The 22,333-nt window shown below is 38.6% G+C and overlaps 1 protein-coding gene across 1 annotated transcript in view; it reads right to left on the reverse strand.

Annotated features, from left to right (window-relative positions):
- Positions 1 to 1,652: 1,652 nt before the first annotated feature.
- Positions 1,653 to 22,333, reverse strand: part of DPYS (dihydropyrimidinase) — a 32,095-nt gene continuing 11,414 nt past the window's right edge. Inside the window, exons 6-11 of the mRNA XM_031591120.2 lie at positions 16,854 to 17,010; positions 15,392 to 15,533; positions 14,756 to 14,898; positions 5,578 to 5,785; positions 3,287 to 3,392; positions 1,653 to 1,780 (exon numbers count right to left, since the gene is read on the reverse strand). Of these exons, the coding sequence (XP_031446980.2) occupies positions 3,318 to 3,392; positions 5,578 to 5,785; positions 14,756 to 14,898; positions 15,392 to 15,533; positions 16,854 to 17,010 (725 nt within the window). The 3' untranslated portion in view covers positions 1,653 to 1,780; positions 3,287 to 3,317. The remainder of the gene's footprint in view (positions 1,781 to 3,286; positions 3,393 to 5,577; positions 5,786 to 14,755; positions 14,899 to 15,391; positions 15,534 to 16,853; positions 17,011 to 22,333) is intronic.

The following is a 22,333-nucleotide window of genomic DNA, read 5'->3' on the forward strand; positions in this document are numbered from 1 at the left end:
TGAAAGGGAAAGATGGGCTGGGTAGCTGGGAGGTAGCTGCAAGGTAGACGTCTGCACCCAAATCAGACATACTGTATGCCTGTAATAAGTGGGATGGCACTGCAAGAAAACTATCCATCTCATCCCAAGGGAGAACAGATCTGGACAAGTTTATCTAACCGGTTTAAGATCCTGCTGTGGAAATGAATAGTGAAGGACCTCATTCTCTTTATTGTTTACAAAGAGACTAGACATAAACTCAGATACAGATCTACACATCTACAGATCTAGAAGTCTACACAGAATGGTGAATTCTACTACCTTGTAACAGTGATTGTGATAGTACTGGATACCTGGTTCTGCCATTCTGTCAAAGAGAGCCTGAGAGCTGGGAGCCTGTGCTAGCTATTCCTAAACACACACAATTAACCTCTATCACCTTACAAAGAAGAGTCTCCTTTGCTATTTAGAGACAGAAGAACTACCAATATATTAGAGTTTGTTTCTGCTACAAGCTCATACATCATCATATACCTATGAATGTAGCAGGAAATATAAGACTGTCTTCCACTGTCAAATTTAAAAGAACAATAATTATCATATGCTTTCTGTGTCTGTCTTACAAAGATGAATGTCCCCGTGTGCTTGTTTGGCTTACAGCTTGCACAGAACAGGTTATAGTGCTTCTAAATACAGGACACAAAAATCTCCATACAGGTGGTGCTCTGTTGGCCTCATTTCTCTCTTAAATATTTCTGCTACTTAAAAAGAGGGCTAGTGCACGTAAAAATTTTAAATTTAAGCCTAATTCTAGGTTTCTGAAGCAAAACATGCCTAGATGGGGAAACAGGTTCATGCTTCTTAGAATACAGTTACTTCTCAGAGGGGAAATCAAATATATTTAAAAAGTGAGAATATATATTTTTAAATTCAAGAATCCTATCCTAGAAAACAAATGAACAGAAAACCCACAATTTGTATCATTTATATTGAGGGAAACTTCACATTTTCTGTAAAAAAAAATTCAAAAGTTCTGGTCCTAATAACCTTGATTCATAACCTCTTAAGTTAGAAGGTCTGTGTCCCTCTATAAAGCCAGAATCAGTACAGTAGATGAGTTCAGCAGCACATTTAGCATAGATTTCTGTAGGTTATAATAGGAAATACTTGACCATGCCAATAAACTCTTGGCTGTGTAACTGGCAGGATTGAAATCCACATTAAACACAGGAGCAGGGAGATGTAGCAGCAGCTCTAAAATAGTGATAGTTCCCCTGAGTCAGTTCTTTTCTGTACCTGATCCCTTTCAGGAAAAAAGAAGAGGAAAAGAGAAGAATCAGTTCCAGTATCTGGTATTAGAACTCCTTGTGTCCCTAAATACAGAGATCTTTCTAATACATTAATTAGAGAATTAGGGTTCACGTGCTGTGACTGGACAATGTAGGCCATGTGTTTAAAGGCTAGTGTTCATTGCTTTTACTTTATAGGTTAACAGACTCCCTTTAAAGATAAATATTAGGAAATACTGCCCCCAGATTTACCCACATTTATGAATCTACAGACCTACTGCCATATTATATTTGCAATTAATATTTTAATATTATGTCATTTTCTAAAAAGTGTTTTCAAGCTCTACTAATAAAGTTTCTTTTAAAGAGAGATTGCAAGACAACTTTCATGCAGGAAGCGCAGTGTAATGTTTATTGGATACTGTTGTTTCACATTGGCTTGAGAAGCTGGTTTTGAACTGAATGTGCACTTCTTCAGTGGACACATCAGGGTCATTTTCATCTGCTTTTATCTACAGAGAAGAAAAAGACAATATGATGTAATCTTTCAAAAGAAAATCTCTGCTTTGTAATTTGTCACTCAGAAAGGCAATAATGGAGAATGAGTGCTAGGAGCTAGAAAAAAATGATTATTACTCCCTCACTCTATTGCAGCTTTAGCCTTTACTCATCTCTATTACAAAAGCTTTCTCCCTTATGACATAGGAAAACAAATAGCATGCTGCACTCTCTTGCCTCTCCTGATCCTCTATACAAACTTCCCTCTGAGGGAAGTTTAAAATAATAATACAATAAAATGTGGAAAAACTAATTTAGCCCTCCCACCACTGTGGGTTTGTTCCTGCCCTTATATTAATTAGCACCAAGAATAAACACATTTTATGTGATGTGAGAACTGAGGCTTTACATCCATCTACTGGCAAATCATTGCTCGTGGTAGCTATCTCAGTGTTGGTACTTATATGTACCCAAAAACTCAGCCTGGATTTTGTCCACTCTGCCACTCACTATACTCCTGACCCCTATTAAGCAACTCCCTACTGTGGCAGACAAACATTTCAACTGTACTTGGTGTATGGTATCATCATGTTCCAGTTGTGATGTCTGAAGTTATTTTATTATGTTCTGAAGCATTTCTGCAACTTGTAAATGGTTGAAGACTGAGATGCTGTTGCCCAGCCTTTCTTGCTAGGTGCTTTATCCCATCCATATGCTGCATAGAGCTGATCCTTGCTATGTTCTTCTAAGAGACAGTTCAACTCACTAAGTCATCTGAAAACTAGTCCAGAAAAATGAAGCTAATTGTTTTCTATTGGCTTAGCAAGAAAATCAACTCACAAAAAGATATACCAAGCACCAGAGCTTACATAGTTCAAGGAATGTCAGTAACCAAGCTGTGTACTGTAGACACTGGTGAAGAGGGAGAGGGCAATACTGGGCATTACTACATATCCCGTTAGCAGCACTGAGCTTAATAGCAGCTCAGCCATCCATCAGACCACAGCTGCCTTTGACTGCAGCACTTCTACTGCACAAAGACAGATATTGTCATTTCATTATAGACTTCTCAGCTTCATTCAAACAGCTCAACTAATGGACATTTATTGTGTGTATGAAAGGAACATTAGAAAATTTGATTTTTCACATCAAGCTGCTCCTGCGTTTCCTGTAAAATTGCAAGCCTAACATTTACACTTTGTACTTCTGGTGCTTGAAAAGGGATGTCCTTCCTGAGCTCAGCTTTTCTATGAGACTTAACATTCATACCTCAGTTTAATGATCAAACTCCATTCTCTTCTCTCATAAGAAGTTTTAAAATTATGCTCCAATCAGAAAGGACCTACATAAATGAGTTGCCACTCATTTTCATCAAATTCAAAGATACCACAACAGCTTCCCTTTCAAGAGGGCTCATTTCAGACAAGCCTGTCTCATGCCAGAAGGCCAACTTTATTTTTCTTGAAATTGCAGGGAAGAATTAAGTAAAACAGTTTTCACTAATGAAGATAGATAGTTACCTGCAGGAAGCAAATCTGAGGAATGCAGCTATTATGTTGGTGTGACAGGTGTTGCTGAGACCATGCCTGCATATGGTTCTCTCTTAACAGGAATTGGCTGACAGACCTGCAATAAAACATTTCAAACTTTAAAATATTATTTTTCTTCTCCTTGCAATTGCTAACTCTACATAATGAGAATAGCAATCCTGAGATAGCCCAGCTTTGTATGTCATGTTACACAACGATTTCATCAAACTTCTCTCTTAAAAAGGTGCCTTACTCTGAAATTAAACTGTTCAGTTCTCAGCTTTCATCAGGAGGTATTTCAGTCTGTTCAGGACTCTAACAAAGTATCTCTAAAACCATTTTTCTAACAAGAAACTGACCATGTTCCTCCTCAATTTATTTATGCTTCTCTCTTTCTTAATCTAAACAGATCTCAGAATGGAAAAATCCCAAAGATTGTGGCATATAAATAATCAAGACACGCTAAAACATGATCATAAATCAGCTATCTGCAGTATTTGGTTGTTTCTGTATATACATTTAATATTTTTTCATCTACTTCAGGATGTCTCAGAAGAGAAGACGTACAGCTCTCCAGAAGAGCTGACTCATTGCCCATTCACAGTGTAAACTTGTTCCTCATTACTATGTTCACATTTCCCAGTGATGCTCTTAATACATATAAGAGCAAAGCGAACATCAAGGAAACAAAGCCACTCCTGCCCTGTGTGGCTTTCTACCATACACCCTCAGGTGCTGACTACACAGAATGTTGAGCTGGTAGAAAAATCACTTCTGAAGTAATTTTCTTAACTAAAGCACTGCTATTGTTAAGGAAAAATTCTCCCAAGCTTTGATGGGAAATAGAAACCACAAAATTCACTGAAGTCTTAGAATTGTGTGATTGCCAAATTTCTCATAAATTTTTATTTAGTTTTGATACGGATCTTCCTTTCACATGGGATATAAAGCTTTACTAGCAATGCCAGGATCTGGATTCACTAATAGTCAGTTATGCTGGAGGAAGAACTTAATTATCATTTAGTTCTATTACTTGAAAAGAAATGCCCTAAGTCTTTTTTAGTGTAATGCCAGTACAAATCTGGTTTCAGTGGCTAGCTTCTATTACCATAATATGGCATTTATATTGCACTGAAAGCTAAAGGAACTAACACTGCACAACAAAGAAAGTGCAATAATCATAAGCAGCTCTCATTAACAAAACATCAAACATCTTCAGTGCCCAGTGGATTAAACAGACTCAGAGGCACACAGAAATTTGTGTATGATACATATCCAAAGGTTGCTCAGAAAACCCAAACATGCTTCACTTATTTACCATTTTTAGTTTCCAGAGAAAAACTGTGTGGTCATGAAAGGGCTGCTGTGCCTATCCCCTGAAGTGTATTACACCTATTAGCTAGCAGACAGACCACCAGCTCCTGGGAGAGTGTAATGTTCAAAGGAAAACCTCAATGATTTTCACGCGCCTTTCACAGTCCAGCAATACAACAGTGGGATGCAATGTATGGAATCATCTTGGAAGCATTTCTAAGAGTCAGATCTGACATTGATGTTTGTCTAATTTAACTTTTAGACCCTGCAGTGAATTCTAATGATTCAGGTTGTGATTTTCAATCTTACTTAGTCTGGGTGCTTTTGAAAATCCTACCCATGATAAGCAACATTAAGGCCTCAAAAACACTCTTCATGAATGCTTGCATGGCAAATAGACACTGCAAATTCAATCTGCATTTATTTTGAATTTTTTTTTTCTTTTAAAAAAGACAGAAGAAGAGCTTGAACAATAAGCTTGGTCCAGCAGTGTGTTTTGCACATGTTCAGCTTTTAGCATACTCCTGCTGGAACAGAGCTAAGTGTTCAATATTCTATAGGGCTTAACTCTAAACATCCGATCTCTTCCTCCAAGATAGTTTTTATTCCTAAATAAAATGCTGAGTCTTTGTGATTTTCAGTGAAAATAGTGGTGAAATCTCACAAGTAGTCAGACCACCTATTTGCAAAATATTTTGGCCAATTTTATTGCAGGTGGGACTTATTTTAAAAAGAACCTAGACATTGTCTACAAGCTATATAGACTATCCTGAGAACAGGAACTAATCTATGATATTTATCTGTAATATGAAGAACAATAAAAATTGATTCCTTAGTTTAATTTCCTCCCACCTCGGTGGATTTTGATTAGTAAGCGAAATTGTCATTGAATCCCAAACCTCTGTTCCCAAGAGCTTGTTATCCTCATGTTCTAGAAAGCATTACAGAGATTTATTATTTTAATTAACCTCCTCCCGCTGCTTGACTCGTTCATAGACATATGGAGGAAATGGTGGACGAGAGACGTATTTGCCTTGTCCTGCTGTGACATTGAAAACTCCATCATGATAAACCACTTTGCCTCTTGAAATTGTTGCAACAGGGACTCCATGACAGACCATTCCTTCAAACACATTGAAGTTGTTGGCCTGGTGATGTGTCTTTGCAGATATTGTCCTGGGTTTACAAAACAAAACAACCACAAAAATTACTATGACCCTTGCATTATAAAATTATAAGGAATTGATAGAGGAAGATTTAGCAGCATTATTAAGCTATGACATTGGAGAGTACATCATGGAATAGCTGTAAAAATAGAATGGAGCATTAACATTTCATTGAACAGTAATTGCATTTCAAAAGAATAAAGAGGGAGTCAAAAGGACAGAACTTTGCAGCTCTGAAACGCAAAATTTTCCACTGGAAAGAGATTAGCCAAAAAAAAAAAAAAAAAAAAAAAAAGGATAACCAACAGGTTGTAATATTTTATTTGGATAACATGATTGAATTCTGCCTTATCAAGGAAAGATCTATGCACAATAAGGTCCGAAAAAGCTCTGACCTCTTAGCTGGAATGACTTGCAATTTAAAGTTTGGAAGGTATGGCTGCAGTGTTTCAAAGACTAAGACTCACAAATAAGGCAAAGACTATTTAACTGGAAATTCAGTAGATGGTAATGAATTTTGGTAACTCCTAATGTGAATTGGTTTGATACAGTGACACACAGCCTAAATATCTCTATGCTGTCAAATAATAATCACACTCCTACATACCTTTTTTCCCAAGGCACTAAGCAAATATAACACTAGATCTCAACTATATCAATCTGAGCTACAGTATTATTACTTTGTTAATACATAGACTGCATTCTATATCTTCAGAATTTTTCTAGCAAATTACTTTAACCCTAACTGGCTACATGAAAGTCAGACTCAGTGCTTGAGATGACACTGTATTTGGAAGTGCAGGCTGTATATACTTTACTATCTATTTTATCTACTAAGCTACTTATTATCTACTGTGTCTAAAATGGATCACAAGATTTTGAAATTTAATATCTGTTTCCAATCTTAAGATTCTTTTTTTTTTTTTTTAATTTAGAAAATTTATATTTTAGTTGCTATCTGTAATTTCTGAAAGGAGGGATGTTTTTTGTTGATCATTCAGAATTTTCCATAATGAGTGTGTACGTAGTAAAAAAACCTGTTGTGAACACGTAGTACTATTACTATCTCAGACATGAAGTCAGATGCCCCTTGTATTCACCAATCCTATGAATACTTGTTGAACAAGTTTATCAGTGGGTGTCATAACAGCCCTGCAAAGAACTGGTTAACATCTTCCTCTGGCTTATTCCATTACACATATGGGTCCAATTGATGGACCAGTAAGTAAGAACTACGATAATATAATTAGCATTCTCCGGGCATACCTCAGATCTATTTGAAGGCAAGAGCTGGGACATAAGAAGAAAAATGGAAAAAGCACTTCGAGCAAATGATCAGAAAAATAAGCAAGATCCTTCAGTTCAGCAAACAAGCTTGTTTAAACTTTCTAGAGCAGAACCACTGGAGGTAAACATGCCTCAAAGGCAAATATGTCCTTCATAAAAACATAGAAAACTAATAGAAAAGTTAGTGCATTTGAAAGAAACATCCATTCATACATGCAAAACTTGCAATATGAGAAAATAGATTTCCCAGAGCTTCTCTCAACAACAAACTTGTATAGAATTAATTTACAACTCTTCTCTTGAAACAAGACTTTGATCATGCTACCCTTTCTGAAGGTTAAGTGCAGTCTCCCTTATGGAGTTCACCAAAATTCACCTACGTTTAGGTTTTTAATGGAAGTGAAAGTTTCAGGTAGGAAGTCAGCAATGAATTAAAACAAAGACAGTATGCTTGGATCTGGAGCTCACATCTCAAACACCTTATGCAACACACTTCAATGCTGTATCAACCATCTCATCTAGCAGCTTGCTAGAAAGCTTGGTGAAATTCCAGTTATTTGCTCTGAAAGCGAATGCTATTGTTCCTCAATTAATGGCAAGAACATCTGAAATAATAATCTGAGAAAGTGGATTGACATCATAGTGAAGTAGAATGTAATGGTTACCTCCAACATCCCAAGTGATGTCTGACACAAGATGTCATTCAAAGTGAGAAAGCAGATTCTGAGTCTAAACTTCAAAAATTTGAACGGCAATTTTTTAATCAATTTCATAAAATTCTCTAGTTCTTGCTATAAATTACAGACGTTCTTTTTGCAAATAACCTTTCCTCAAATGGAGACAGAGATCAGAATGATTACTTCAGGATTTTAAATAACATTCTTTATGAAGAGGATATTGCAAAGACATCAGGCTCTGTTTTTTTCCTACTTGTATCAGTGTTTTTATGTAATTTACTTGAGCTGGTTTTGATACATCTGCCTTGAAAACAGATTTCAGGCAATCAATTAAAAAAATGATATTCCTCAAGAACCAAAGACAAAGACTTACTTCTGAGATTGTCCTTTATTTTCAATCCAGTGCATCTATCCAACCAATTTATAGTCAAAAAGCAATTCTATAGCCAAAGAGCAATTTGCAGACTTTGCAAGGCAATTCAGCATGTAGTAACCTTGTATTTATTTATGTTCTATGTGAGGAAGGGCTTTACAGCCATTCTTAGAATATAATATCTAAATCAACCAGAAACAGAAGTTTGAAACTTAGAAAAGAGCATCAGGTAAGACTAATGCTCCAGTGTGAAAGGTTGTAAAGCTGTAGTGCAATATTGAAGAGAGTACAGGCAGTCAACCCAAAAGCTATGCACTTCATAAGATCTGAAGCTTTGTAAAAAGTTAGAGTTACTAGATGGCAAGTCAGACACAATCCAGGAGCATCTCAAACATGTCTTAGCCCCCATCAGCACCTGAAATAGTGAACAGTGAGTTACAGCCAAGCAAGAAGGGCATCCACGTGAAGGGAAGCAAACATGACATTAGGGTAATCTTCTACACCTCATAATACATAGGAAATGAAGCTACATTGGCTCAGTGAAGATGGATCCATTAGAGAGTGAGTTCTAGGACCTAAACTTTGACTGATGAAAGGATTTTATCTGTGTAGTTTTCAAGAGGGGGAATAAGAAACTGAAGAACATAATTACTTTCAGTGGAAACTGGATGCAGACCTCACATAATTTTCTTTAAATACTCCAGGCACAGGAATACAAAAGGATTCTGTAGCCAACAGCCCTTAGGCAAGAACAGCTGTTGAACACCTCATCAGAGTGGAGGGACACAGATTTTATAATTACTTAAGTGAAAACATAGTAATAAAGGCAGCTAAAATGATCTGAGTCCATTTCTGAAAACTGCTTTGCTGACAACTCCTATAAAACCAACTTACATTAAAGGAAGTATTTGAGACGTAGGCAACTTCTCTCAGTGCTTACAATGAAATGGCTTTAAACTTTTCAGAGCTGAGGCCAGTTTGCTGAGGCTAATATCAGCCTCTGCAATTTGCTCCTTCACACTACTTCAGCTACCTTCACACTGCCATATCGTTAACTTCCTTTCCTAAAATCCAGTCAAAAATGCATTTCTGGTTCATCTTCCTGTGCTGTCCTGAGGCACTGTTCATTTATAAAGATAAGTAAACTGGACTTTGTCAAAGACACACTTTTACTACAAAGAAAAGGAAAGAAGTAAACAGCAGAAAAAGGAGAGATCTATGTGGATTAAAAAGCTGAGAATGTTTTGTATTAAGTAGTTGTTGTAACTGCACATCCAAACTGCATCCCAAGCTGCTTACAAATATGCCTAAATAAGCAGTCTGTGAGTAGTTGTAGGAAGTGAGAGGATCTGCGGATAAAATATGGTTGCTAGAAGGGATAGGAAGTAAATGATTAGGAGCTCTTTGTCACAGTGGCATATCTAAGGGACGGGATCTTTATTTTATGCATTCTGATCTCCTAAGATGCACCATTTTAAGATGGGTAGAGAATGACAACAAAGTGACTTTTCTGATTACAGAAGGCAACTAATTTGTCAACAATACCATCAGTCTGCTCTTATCAATCACTCCAGGTAGAAACTGTCAAATTGTATGATGGGCAGAAGGGAAACAATGATGAGAAATTAAGCTTGCAGGAAAGGATAGAGAGGAGAATAGAAATGAATCTATTCAATGACTAAGGAAGACCAAGGCATAATTTCTGGAGAGAAAATGACAAGCTTATATGAGGAAAAAATGAGAAATAATCTTTTGTTTCTTGGTGACATTGCTAAGATTCAGTTCACTAAAGAGAGCAGTTGACATTTGGTGAGACAGCAAGTTACTAGGGAAACATGCCTCTTGCTCTCTCATAGAGGTTTATTTTGTTACAGTTCATAGAACCACAGAGTCACTCCAGTTGGAAAACATCTCCAGAGATCACCCTACTCCATGCACAGGGTCAGCCACAGCAGGTTGCTCAGGGCTGTGCCCAGACAGGCTTTGAGTATCTCAAAGGATGTGGACTTCAAAATCTCCATTGGCAAACAATCTGATCTGCTCTGTACCTATTCATTCTTTCTCCATGCTCCCTAGATTGGAGGTCACAGGTTTTGACAGAAGTCTGGGCTTCTAGGGAAATAGCATACAGACATGTATGTGCAGGCTTGTACTCATGCAAAAGAATATGGAGCTATTGAAAGTGCTGGAACATGCTTGTCCTATGCATACATATTTGTATGCTACATTAATTCATTTTGCCTAGTTCAGTCTAGATGAGATTATCCATTTGCTCAGTATTCAATATTATGATAATTCATCAAAAGAATAAGACAGACACAGCATTATTTATTCTAAACATCAATGAACATTGTTGTTTTTCCTTTCCTCTTGCGTTGCATGAAAAATTACAGGCAGTATTTTGGCATAGAGTCCTTACATGTTGTTACTTGTCCCCACTTAACTCTGAGGCTGAAGATTTTGACTACAAATGGGACAGACATAAGCTGCAAACATTGGATCTAACAAATACAAAATATTTATCTATTAACATATCTATACAGAAGCAAACACAGAGGCAGAGGGGGAAAAAATGCCAGCAGACTGGGCCACTGTGATTTCTTGCTGATTTGCAGCCAGTGACTGTTACCTGAAAAATGCATTAAGAAACACTTGGAAATGGGAGCTACAAACCTCTAGTTATGCCATAGCTGGTAGGTTACAAAACTAACAACTTCTTTTCCTCCCTCCCTCTCTACGTCAGGACTTCTGCATTCCCTACTACCTGGGCATCCCTTCCAGCAGCGGTGCATCTAGGACTGCAGCTGTCACTGCTGGGCTCGGCATTGAGCCCAGCTCCCTTGGCACATGCTGGGCATGCCAGAGGGCCATCCAGAGACAAGGAGAATGAGTTGAGAGACTACTGCCTGCATAACCCTCTGCCTCTACGTTCAAAAGTGACCCAACTTTTAGGCTGTTCTAGCTAAGTGGGAAATCAATGGTGAGGAAAGCTTCCCAGACAGCATGTTGTTATAACAAAGTAGCTTGATAATTTAACTGGACTTAGTTAAATCCCATAAGAGATTTTTTTCTACCTATGGATGTTTTTAAATTTTGTTCTGATCTTGCCTGGAGGGCCTGACCCAGAGTTTATTTGCAAGGCTCTGACAGGCTGCAGTTAGTTTATCAAACCCTACTAGCATCCAGGAGCTGAATATCTCTTCCAAGATTTAGCACCTTCTTTACAAGAGATGCTCAGCTCTTTCCACATCTGAATTGGGTACTCAGTATTTAGATTCATTGCTGAGCACTTCTGACACAAGCCTTAGAGATTCTGTATTCTTGCTTGCTTCCAAATTGCAAAGCTATCAGCTATAGAGGACACTGGCTTGCTGTCAGGTTTTTCCAGCAATTCTCACAAAAAAATTCCTATGTGCACAGGCTTGTACTTAGGATGCTGAGGGCATTGATGCCCACAAGGTGACTGATGTTTGGTAGCACATAGCTGCAGTAAACCAGTTGGTCCCTTCAGAATTTGTTCTAAATAAGAAAGCTAAGAAATAGGCCTAACCTTGCAGAGCTCACAACCCATCTTTTCTAATGCAGTTTCTAATGAATTTGTATATTTCAAGTGTTTCTTTTCAATTCTGCTTGCTTTCATGTTGACCCCCTAAAACCAGTATTTGAAAACCTTGAAATACACCAACAAATCTGGTAACTGTTCATACATTTTCTGCAGAAATTACCAGCAAATCCTGCAGAAATAGGCCAGTCTCTCTATGATCCCTGTAAATAAAGCCTCAAGAAAAGCAGCAGAGGGCTGGAAGTAGAACCTTGAAATTGCAACTGCTTCACCAGGCTTTTACAACCTAGGAAAGGAATATCCTGAATGCCCAGATAGTACCCATCATCTTGCTATTGTGCAATGATGTGGAAGGCAAAAGGTAGCTGATTTTGCAGGAATTTAAGATTTTATGTTTTGAAAAGATTCACTCTTACAAAATGACATCAGAATTCTCTGCCAGACTGTGGTAACAGCATACCAGTACTTCACAGCAATGTTTCAGCAATTGCCTAACTATCTGAACTACTATCAGCCAGCATTTTAAGACTACAGCAATACAGCATCAAGCCAGAACTGTAAAATTACATTTTCCTATCTTGAAAGATTTAGATCTACAGATTGAAAAATAGTTATCATCAAAACAGGAAGGAGTTTGCTAGAAAGAGGAACAAGCCTATTGTGAAATCAAAACCTAATATCCAAATGTAACAAAAGCATATGAGACTGCAGGTTGTGTAATATCTCAAATGGTTTAAGTCCGTTAGCTAGATCCTTTTTTTTCTGTCTGGCTGTTTGTGCCCTCTTCAGGATTTATAGAGAAATGAATAGACGAGCGCAAGATTTATTTATACTTACTTATGGAGTTCACACAATTGTACTTGCACAGTGGCTTGTTCTCAGCAAAGCCAAAGGGATAAACAATGGGAAATGTACAGATCAGGAGGATGAATAAAAACAAAAAGGTTGATTCAACTTAAAATCAGCTTGCTCAGTAAGAAAAGACAGTTTAATTTCTCAAAAACTATTTGAAGAAAAACTGTACCTTCAAAGCTGCAATGGTCAAAGGTTATAAGAGAACTATCAGGACAGTGAAGGGAGGCAGAAGGAATGTCTGGGAAGCAAAAGAGAAGTAATTTTAGGAGCTGACAAAGCACCTTGAGAACAATGTCGTAATTCTACTTCTAGTCCCATTTGTCCCCAGGCAGAGCAGAAGTGAACTCTAAAATAAACCTTGAGGTTTTTTTTTTTTTTTTTTTATTTTAAATCAGAGTTTATAGCTTCACTGTCCTGAAAAAGCTCAGTGCTAGGATTCAAAATATGCTTGCTCAACATGCCAGAAGGCATAATGCACATGAGGTATTTAATACCCAGCAGCAAAATCTCTCTGACCCAGAACAGGGCAGGACTCTGTGTTGACTGGCATTCTTGAAACTTCTGCTGGTATTTACAGCTTCTTGTGGCACTCCTGAGAAGCTAGTTCCACGTCCTCAAGCTTTGCAGCTTGAAACACAGATTGCTTTTCCCTGTCACTCTGTACGGTTTTGCTATTCATGAGTATATTGAAATGCCTGAAATTCAAAAACCAGAAGGTAAATCTAAAGAATTGTGTATATGTAAGGTAAATCTAGGCTTAGGTCTTTTTACCTCCATTTGCTTTCTGAGCCTCAGATTTATCTACTTATGTTTCCAAAGTTTGCTTTACAATCAGAGAAGTCTTCAACTCTGTTTTTTAAAAACAAAGGCTGAAAATCTATTGCAATTCTTGAGTTAAAACTGCTCAAGTTTTAGGAACACCAAACACTGTGATCTCTTGATGAAAACTGGCAATGCTGTTATCATGTCCAGCACCCTACAAAGCTCAGCTAGGATTTGTGATTGCTTTCTTATATGGATTTATTCACTAATTTAGATTGACATCAGTGAAGGAATCTCAACTCATTGAAGGGTCAGTGTGTATGCTCGTACTGTTTACTGAAGCTAAGTCTGACACCAAAGCACCTTCCTGGCATACATCCTGATCAGCTGCTGGTATGTGCAATGGCTGAATGTGGTCAGACTTTGTACTGAACTGCTTAATGCCTACAGATTTAAGGTGACCTGCAGGTCAGACTGTGGAGGTGCACTCACACAGCCCATAGGCATCTCAGCAAATATTAGCACCTTCCAAAGGCACACTGCCTCTGACAGCTTGCTCTCAAACCATTTCATGCAGTTTAGACTGCTCTTATACCAAGGTTGGGTGTAAGAGCCAAATGAAACACTCGAGAGATTCTTGAGATACTTACAGTGGCCCGATTATGGATTTGGCTCTTGGTGTGAATAGATCTGAAGACAGGAATCAGTTCTATTGCACAGACTGTGCTGTGTGATTTGAGGCTCTCAGAAAGACAGTGGATGTCTTTTGAAGCATGAATGTACCATGGCATCAGGCCATGCAGGGCAAGAGATTGGCATATCTTTTGTGCGTCTGTTGCTGGTGTGACAAGTTCTACTTAAGCAGCCTTACTGGGCACAAAATCAGAAAACTCCTTAAGTATAAGCACATACAACTTGAGCTTCAGAACTAGGCTCACTTATGGCTTTACCACTGTTTTTGCTCTGCTAGCTAGGAAGGAGTCTTTATCGGGTCAGGACTCCTTACTAATGATTCTGACCACCTCTGAGTATGTTTGAAATAGCTGTAAGCTCAAAACACAAGCTCGTGATGGGTCACTCTGCAGGAACACAGTCTTCTCTCCCTGCTTTTTGTAGTGGAAGGGAGCTAAACATAGTCAAGCACTTAACAGTTACTCTAAGATCCTAACGTGGTTATTTTTGCTGTTAGGATACCATGCCCTGGTAGCATAATGTACGGATCTTGTTATTTTTATGCTTGGTCAGCAATTTGGGAGATTTTTTTTAAGGCCATCTAGAGATCAAGGATCTCTGCTTACATACACTACTGCAGGAGTCAAATAACTAACTTGTAAATAATTCACACGAAGTACAGTTGAAAAAACACAATAATCTCTCCCTAGAGGTTTATTGCTACACAAATGGATTGAGGTATTTTTTTCCTGCAGAGGAGCTGGATGGAAGGAAACAACTTCCCCTACATACCTTGTAGCTTCAGGATCCCAAATTACAATATCTGCATCAGAACCCACAGCAATTCTTCCCTTCTTCGGGTAAAGGTTAAAGATCTTTGCTGCATTTGTGCTGGTAACAGCTACAAATCTGTTTTCATCCATTTTTCCACTGTACTGAAGGAGAGTACACAAAAGTAAACTCACTGTTTTTTTAAACAAGGAATGTAAAAAATATTTGTGTTGATTAAAAGGTTGATCTCTACCAAAATCACAGCAGCACATCAATTTACTGATGAGTTTAAAAGAAATTAAAATAACTATTTGTCTCTGGTGCACACATTAAAAGGCACTTTCAGCAAATATGGAATATGATGACTTTGTGTCAGTTTACCTCATAACAAAAGGGAAAAAAAGACAAATTTAAAGCTATGGTCACAGTTAGTCAACTGGAATCAAATTTCTTAGCTGGCTTCTGAATCTGTAGTTCTGCTGAGCAGTTTCCTCAGGAGACAGAACATCTTGCAGGTATCTTGTTTTCTGAAAATTGTGTTATCAGATATCCTGTGATAAATACATTTGATAAATCTGAGAAGCTATTTATACTGAGACAGCGTATTTTGTTGGAGACACCAATTACTTCCATGTTCAGACATCTTGATTTACTTACAACGCCTTTTTCCCACACTACTGACATCCTGTCTTCCACTCCATTCAGTCCATTAGGGATTTTGGTGAAATCATCCTTTCCCAGAGCTTTCTGACATGTGTCGAAAGTGCAGTTGTCAGTCCCTACCACAGAGAGGTCATCACTATGGAGAAACAAAGTTAATTATGAATTGGAGCATGTGTCAGACAGTGCTGCATAAGAAAATCTATTGCAAAGCTAGGTAGACACATCCAACCATCCTTCCTGCAAAGAGAAACTGAAAACATCCTGTCAGCCTGTCTTTAACCCCATCCTCCAAGAGTATCTTCACAGTGACTGCCCGTTTCTCCTCAGAAAGTCCTCAGATAATACCAAGGATAAAAAAAAAAAAAAAGCTCTTTATTATGGATATATGGATATTTGAATATGCCATAGGTGTTCCACAAATGGAACACTATCTTTTTTTGCCCCAGAGCAAGACTTGATTCCATCCCCACTTAGAACAATTTTGGACTGTCATTTCACATATCCCATGAATCATAGAGTATCCTGAGTTAGAAAAGACACAAAAGGACCATCAAGCCCAAATTCTGGTTCCACACAGGGCCATTCAAAATTCAAACCCTATGTCTAACAGCATTGTCTAAGTGCTTCTTGAACTCTGGCAGGTTTGGTGCCATGACTACTGTTGTGGAGGGCCTGTTCCAGTGCCTGACAACCCTCTTGGTGAAGAACCTTATCCTAATCCTCACCCTAAACCTCCCCTGTCACAGATCCATGTTGTTCCCTCTAAGTTACCCCAGATTTGCACAACCATCAGCCACATTTTGTTAACTGCCAGTATCCAAAGGATCATAGAAGCATTTGAGTTGGAAGGGACCTTCGAAGCTCATCTAGTCCCACTCCCCTGCAATGAACAGGGACATGTACAGCTAGATCAGTTGCTTAGAGCCCCATCCAGCCTGACCTTGAATGTCTTTTGGGATAGGGCATCCACTACCTCTCTAGGTAATACTTCTGTTCCTAATTCCTTCTGAAGCAGGTGTAATGAAGTGATAAATATGTATCTGCTTTCAGAAAACAGTGGGCTTAGTTTTCATCCAAATTTCAAGTGAAACACTGAGTTGACAGTAATGCCCAGAACCTCTAATTGTGACATCTTTTCACAAAATTCCCACCAACAGCCTTGCTGTCCTCCTGTTTTACTTTTTGCTTCAGTACTAGCAAGACTAGCTAGGCTTATTGACTAAAATCAAATAAAATCAACTGAGGACATAAGGTCACAACAGTTCAGAGAAACGAAATCTGAGCAGTTTCTAATTTCTGTAACAAATTTTTTTTTTAATCTTTTTTTTTTTTAATCTATGGTTTCACTTTCCATTTCACCTTCCTGATAATTCTGTTCCTAAAAGATCTCCAGGGAATCAGACAGAATTTGCTTAGTATTTGTGCAACAGCTGTCAGTATTTGTTCATCTGCTTACTTGGCCAGTAAGTTCATGAGGAAATCCGGAGTAGAAGGATCTGGACTCAGTGGAGGTGACATCACATGTGCTGCAGCATGAGCCCAGTCTTCATTCCAGTAGTTGGTACCATCAGTGCCAAGACCAGCAGCAATAGGCTCCCCATAAACCACCTTTCCTAAAAGCAAGTAAAGCAATAATATCATCACCAAATTACATAAAAACGAATTTCTTGTATTTCCCCTGTTTCAGAAATTTTTGGTGGCAATATATTTGAATTTGAATATTTCAGATTAAACACCAATACATGGAAGAACATAATAAGCTAAGATTAACTAAGCTATAACACAGTATCACTCTTCTGAGTATTCTGCTGGTGATTTCCCAATATAATTTCTCATAAGAACATTGCTTTGGAAAGCTTTTTAATTAAATTGTTGACAGATATATTATAATGGGTTTTACACACTGTTTTCTAGGCATTTGATTGAGATTTCAAAAGGAACACAATCCTGGGTTGCATTAATTATGTTCAAGATCCATATATTTCTTTTTGTTTGATGTTCTGAAATTATTGACTATGTAACAATGTAATTTAACATATACAGCAAACAGACCTTGCAAGATGTTATTTTTAACTTTCAGGCTACAAATGCAGGCGTGCTGACCAGGAAGAACAACAGAGCACCAGGTATAAATTTTAAAAATATAAAAACACTTCCAAATTAAAAACCATAAATACTTTAATTTTATAAGTTATTTTCCAAACTTTATTTGTGTGTGGCACAGTATTCTAGATTTCTCATATAAGGACCCCAATCTAAACAAGCTGTTAGCCTTTGGATAGAGCTAATATAGTTTAATTAGTTTATTTTTTCCTCCTAGGAAACATAGGCTTGAAATCATTAGAAGAAGGGAGCTGAAAGAAGATGTTTTCCTCCTTTAGGAGTTGATCCAGCCACGTTACTGTTCTGTGGGCATAGCAGATAATGCCACTAACCATTATGGTCTCCAAAACATCACAGCAGTCTGGGGCCTCATGCACCCACTCATAGGCTGCTTGGTGCTTGTTAAAGGCAGCCTTTGCCAGATCCTGGCAAGAGTTTTCTGCTGCCCCTGCTCTTCACGGACAACTGTTACCTTTCTGTGGACCCTATATTTCACTCTAGGGACTAGGAGCAATTTTTTGTTAAAACTATCTCTATGTTATCTCAGCAAGAGTTCAGATGGCCATTGTTCTGTTACTAGATGGTATTTTTTTCTGGTGTTCTGAGCATAACTGAGGCATTCACCTTTACTACTGGAAAACAACAAAGCAAACCATTGCTAATTTCTCTCCGTGCATTAAATTCTGGTACTTCTGTAAGCTGCTAGGCTTGCACAGGTAGCTTCTGAGGAGCTTAGTTCTTGTCAAAATGCTTCCTACTGCAGTAGTGCCATTTCTTGAACTTTCTTTGCTAGACTTGCAAAAAAGTCACATACATTTTTGAAGTCTGTATTAGAACCTACAGTTCTACAGTTACTTCTACAAGGTTTCAAGACCTGTGCTGGCATTACCATACTGTACATTTATTCCAAGACTACAATAGTACTTCTGCTATGACCTAGATACTTCCTGTGAGCATTATTAATTTGCTGTATCTAACTCATCATGCTCTGACATGCTGAACTGACATTCTGATGCATTGGCTTGGAGCATTCTAAGCTTCCAGTCCCATTTATTTGCACCACCACAAGTTTTTTGGACTAAAAATCATGATTTAAACAGTTGTTTTTAAAAACCTTATTTTCAAAACCAAAAGCACTGAATGTGAGGCTATCCACTTAAGCAATATGGACACCCAGTGAATGAGGAATTCAGTTGGATTTGTATTTTTCTAATTCAGAGCTGCAGCAGGAGTGAGGGAGATCTTGGCTTTTTTTTGGGCAATTCTGAACACAGTATTTGAGGACAGGGTGTCACAGTATAGATATATACTGAAAAAGTTCTGCATATATACACAATGCAGGACAATGCAACAATGATGTTCACACTCTTGAAGGATATCAGACAGGGAAAGAAAGAGTAAAATTAGGAATCTTAATTTTAGGAGAGCAAAATTCCAGCTCTTCAAAGAGTTATTCAACAAAACCCTCTGGAAATCTGTCCTGAAGGAAAAGGGAGAAGAGCAGAGCTGGTAGATCTTTAAGGAAGCTTTCCTTAGCTCTCCATCCTGAGGTATAGGAAGTCAGGAGAGGAAGGCAGGAGACTGGTGTGGCTGAACTGGGACCTGTTGATCAAACTGGAGAGCAAAAAGAAAATGCACAGGCAATGGAAGCAGGTACAGATAACCTGGGAGAAGTATAGGAATGCTGTGTAGGAATGAGGTCAGGAAGGCCAAGGCCCAACTGGAATCAGACTTGGCAAGGGGCACAAAGGATAAGAAAGCCTTTTATATAGAAGGAAGGTGTTCCTCACCTAGTGAGCAATACAAGTGGGCTAATAACAATCGACAAGGAGAAGGCTGAGATGATAACCTTTTTGCCTCAGACTTCACTAACGACTGCTCTACATGCAGTCCTCGAACAGCTGGTTCAAATGGTGGGAACTAGGGGAGCCAGTTCTGATGTAAGTAGAGAACAGGCTCCTGCTGTAAGCAAAAATCAGGTTTGCAACCACTTGAGGAACCTGAATGTCTGTAAGTCTATGGGTCTTGATGAGATGCACTCCAGAATCCAAAGGGAATTGGCTGATGTAGCTTTCAAGCCACTCACAATGATATCTGTAAAGTCACGGTGGTCAGGTGAAGTCCCTGGTGACTGCAAAATAAGGCAACGTCACATACATTTTCAATGGGTACAAGATGGGTAGAAAGGATGACTCAGGGAACTACTGACCTGTCAGTCTTATCTCAGTGCCAGGGAAGATCATGGAGCAGATCCTCCTGGAAGCTGTGATAAGGCATATGGAAGAGAGGGATGTGATATGAGATAACCAGCATGGCTTCACCAAGTACAGGTTCTGCCTGACCAACCTTGTTGCTTTTTCTGATGGTGTAACTTTATCAGTGGACAAGGGGAAAACCACAAATGTAATCTATCTGGACTTCAGCAAGGTCTTTTATATGGTCCCCCATAGTTTCTTTCTCTTCAAATTGGAAAGATATGGATTTTCTGGGTGGACTGTTCAATGAATGAGAAACTGGTTACGAGATCATAACCAGAGAGTGGTGGTCAATGGCTCTCTGGATGGAGATCTGTGAAGAGTAGTGTCTCCCAGGGGTCAGTAGTGGGACCAGTGCTCTTTAATATCTTCGTCAATGATATGAACAGTAAGACTGAGTGCACCCTCAGCAAGTTTGTGGCTGACAGCAAGCTGTGTGGTGTAGACAATGTGCTCAAGGGACGGGATGCCATCCACAGAGACCTTGAGCAGCAGGACCTCTTCTTCACCTGCTCCAACAACTCCATGTCCTTCTTATGTTGGGGGCTCCAGAACTGGACACAGTACTCCAGATGGCATCTCACAAGTGCAGAGTAAAGAGGCAGAATCATCTCCCTCGACCTCCTGGTAACACTTCTCTTGATGCAACCCAGGATATGATTGGCCTTCTGGGCTGCAAACGCACATTCATCAACTCATACCCCCAAATCCTTGTCCTCAGGGATGCTCTCAAGCCATTCTCTGCCCAACCTGTATCTATGCTTGGAATTGCCCGAATCAGGTGCAGGACCTTGCACTTGGCCTTGTGAGGTTGGCATGGGCCCACTTTTCAAGCCTGTCCAGGTCCCTCTGGATAGCATTCCTTCCCTCTAGCGTGTCAATTGTACTACTCAGCTTGGTGTTGTCTGCAAGTTTGCTGAGGGTGCACTGAATCCCACTGTCCATATTGCTTACAAAGATGTTAAATAACATTGGTCCCAACACCAATCCCTTCTCATTGCAGGAAAGTTGAACTAGATGATCTTTAAGGGTCCCTTCCAACCCAAAGGCTATTATGATTCTATAACAATATATTCTATATTAACCTAGTAGACTTTTGACAGAAAAATCAATGGAAAGCAGCATGTGTTTGTGTCTGTGATCTCTCCTAACTGCAACAAGATGAAGAAACTTTCATACAACGCAAACCTGAACTAAACAACATTAGGTCATAGCTAAAAATGACAAAAGTTATAACAGTTGAAAGGGAATATATGTTCGATTCCATAAATAATTTCTTACATTATTTCCATGATATCCGAACAAAATTACATCCTTAAACTCACAGCCATTTATACTGAGTTGATTCAAACTCATGTACCAGAGCTGATAACAATATTTATAACAATATGCAGTCAGAATTTGAACATCTCCCCTTGTTGCCATGAGACAGAAGGAGTAGAAGCAATTTCTGCAAGTGACTTTTGAGTATGAACACTGCAGCTTCAACAGACTGTATCTGGACACTCAACTGACAATTTCTTGCATTTCATTTGGACTATGACTAGTCAGACTGATGGGTGCAATAATGCAAAGATTTTGCTAAAGCAAAACCCAAATAGTAAGGGAATTCCACATTAAGGCTCTTTTAGCCCAACAAGTTTCTGTCTATAGACATAAAATTGGAGTAATGCAGTAATATATCAAGTCCTTCCTCTTATGTTTTCCTGCATTCAGTAAAAATAGTAAGCAGATAGTGTTCTGTCATTTGGTCTTTCTGACACTCTGAAATAGCTGGGAAATAGCTGTAGATTTGGTGACTTCTTTGTTAGTCATAAAACTGACTGGAAAGAGCTACATTCACATAAATTAGTTTCAAACAAAGAAGAACACACAATTGTAATTTCTTCTACCACCTTTCAGAATTCAAAAAGAGCTATAATCTTCAGAAACAACTACTAACATTTAAAGGCTTGTAAAACTGGTCTTTGTGTGTTTACTTCAGTAAAATTTTCAGAAGCACTGAAGATAAGGTCACATGGGGCAAAGGTACTCAATGATCAGCTATGATCTGACAGAGGTGGGAATGCAAGGCAGGGCTTAATGGTGCAGGCACATCATGGCATTAGTTAATCTATCTACAGTCTGGACCTGAACTGTCCTGCATGAGATATCTAAAAAGTCTGGATTTTCAATTGCACTCTTGAGCTCAGCATCAGCTTGAGAGTCTGTACACTCACAAACATGTCCTTCCTCTCAGTAAGATCTGGCCTAGTCTGTAGCTGATGGTGTGAGGTATGGGATTTTTTTAAGTCTAAGCATGCTTCTTGTAATTTGAATAAGTATATATTCTCGAACAGCCCTCTGAGATGAATATGTACAGTTCTCAAAGAGAGATGCTGCCTTCAATTCCCTCAAATTGAGAACCAGTGAATGATTGCTTCTGGTAAATAGGTTGGTGGGGACCAAAAAAGTATAAGATGGTAGTTTGAGATCTCCCTCTCCAACACAGTCAAAATATGTAGAAATCTTGGATTTTCTGTTGAATTCAGCAGCACTATAGCTATTGCTGGTGTACGTGAAAAACATGCTACTATAG

Source organism: Phasianus colchicus, chromosome 3, assembly GCF_987193195.1.
Source record: "Phasianus colchicus chromosome 3, bPhaCol1.hap1.1, whole genome shotgun sequence".
Classification (NCBI taxonomy): domain Eukaryota; kingdom Metazoa; phylum Chordata; class Aves; order Galliformes; family Phasianidae; genus Phasianus; species Phasianus colchicus.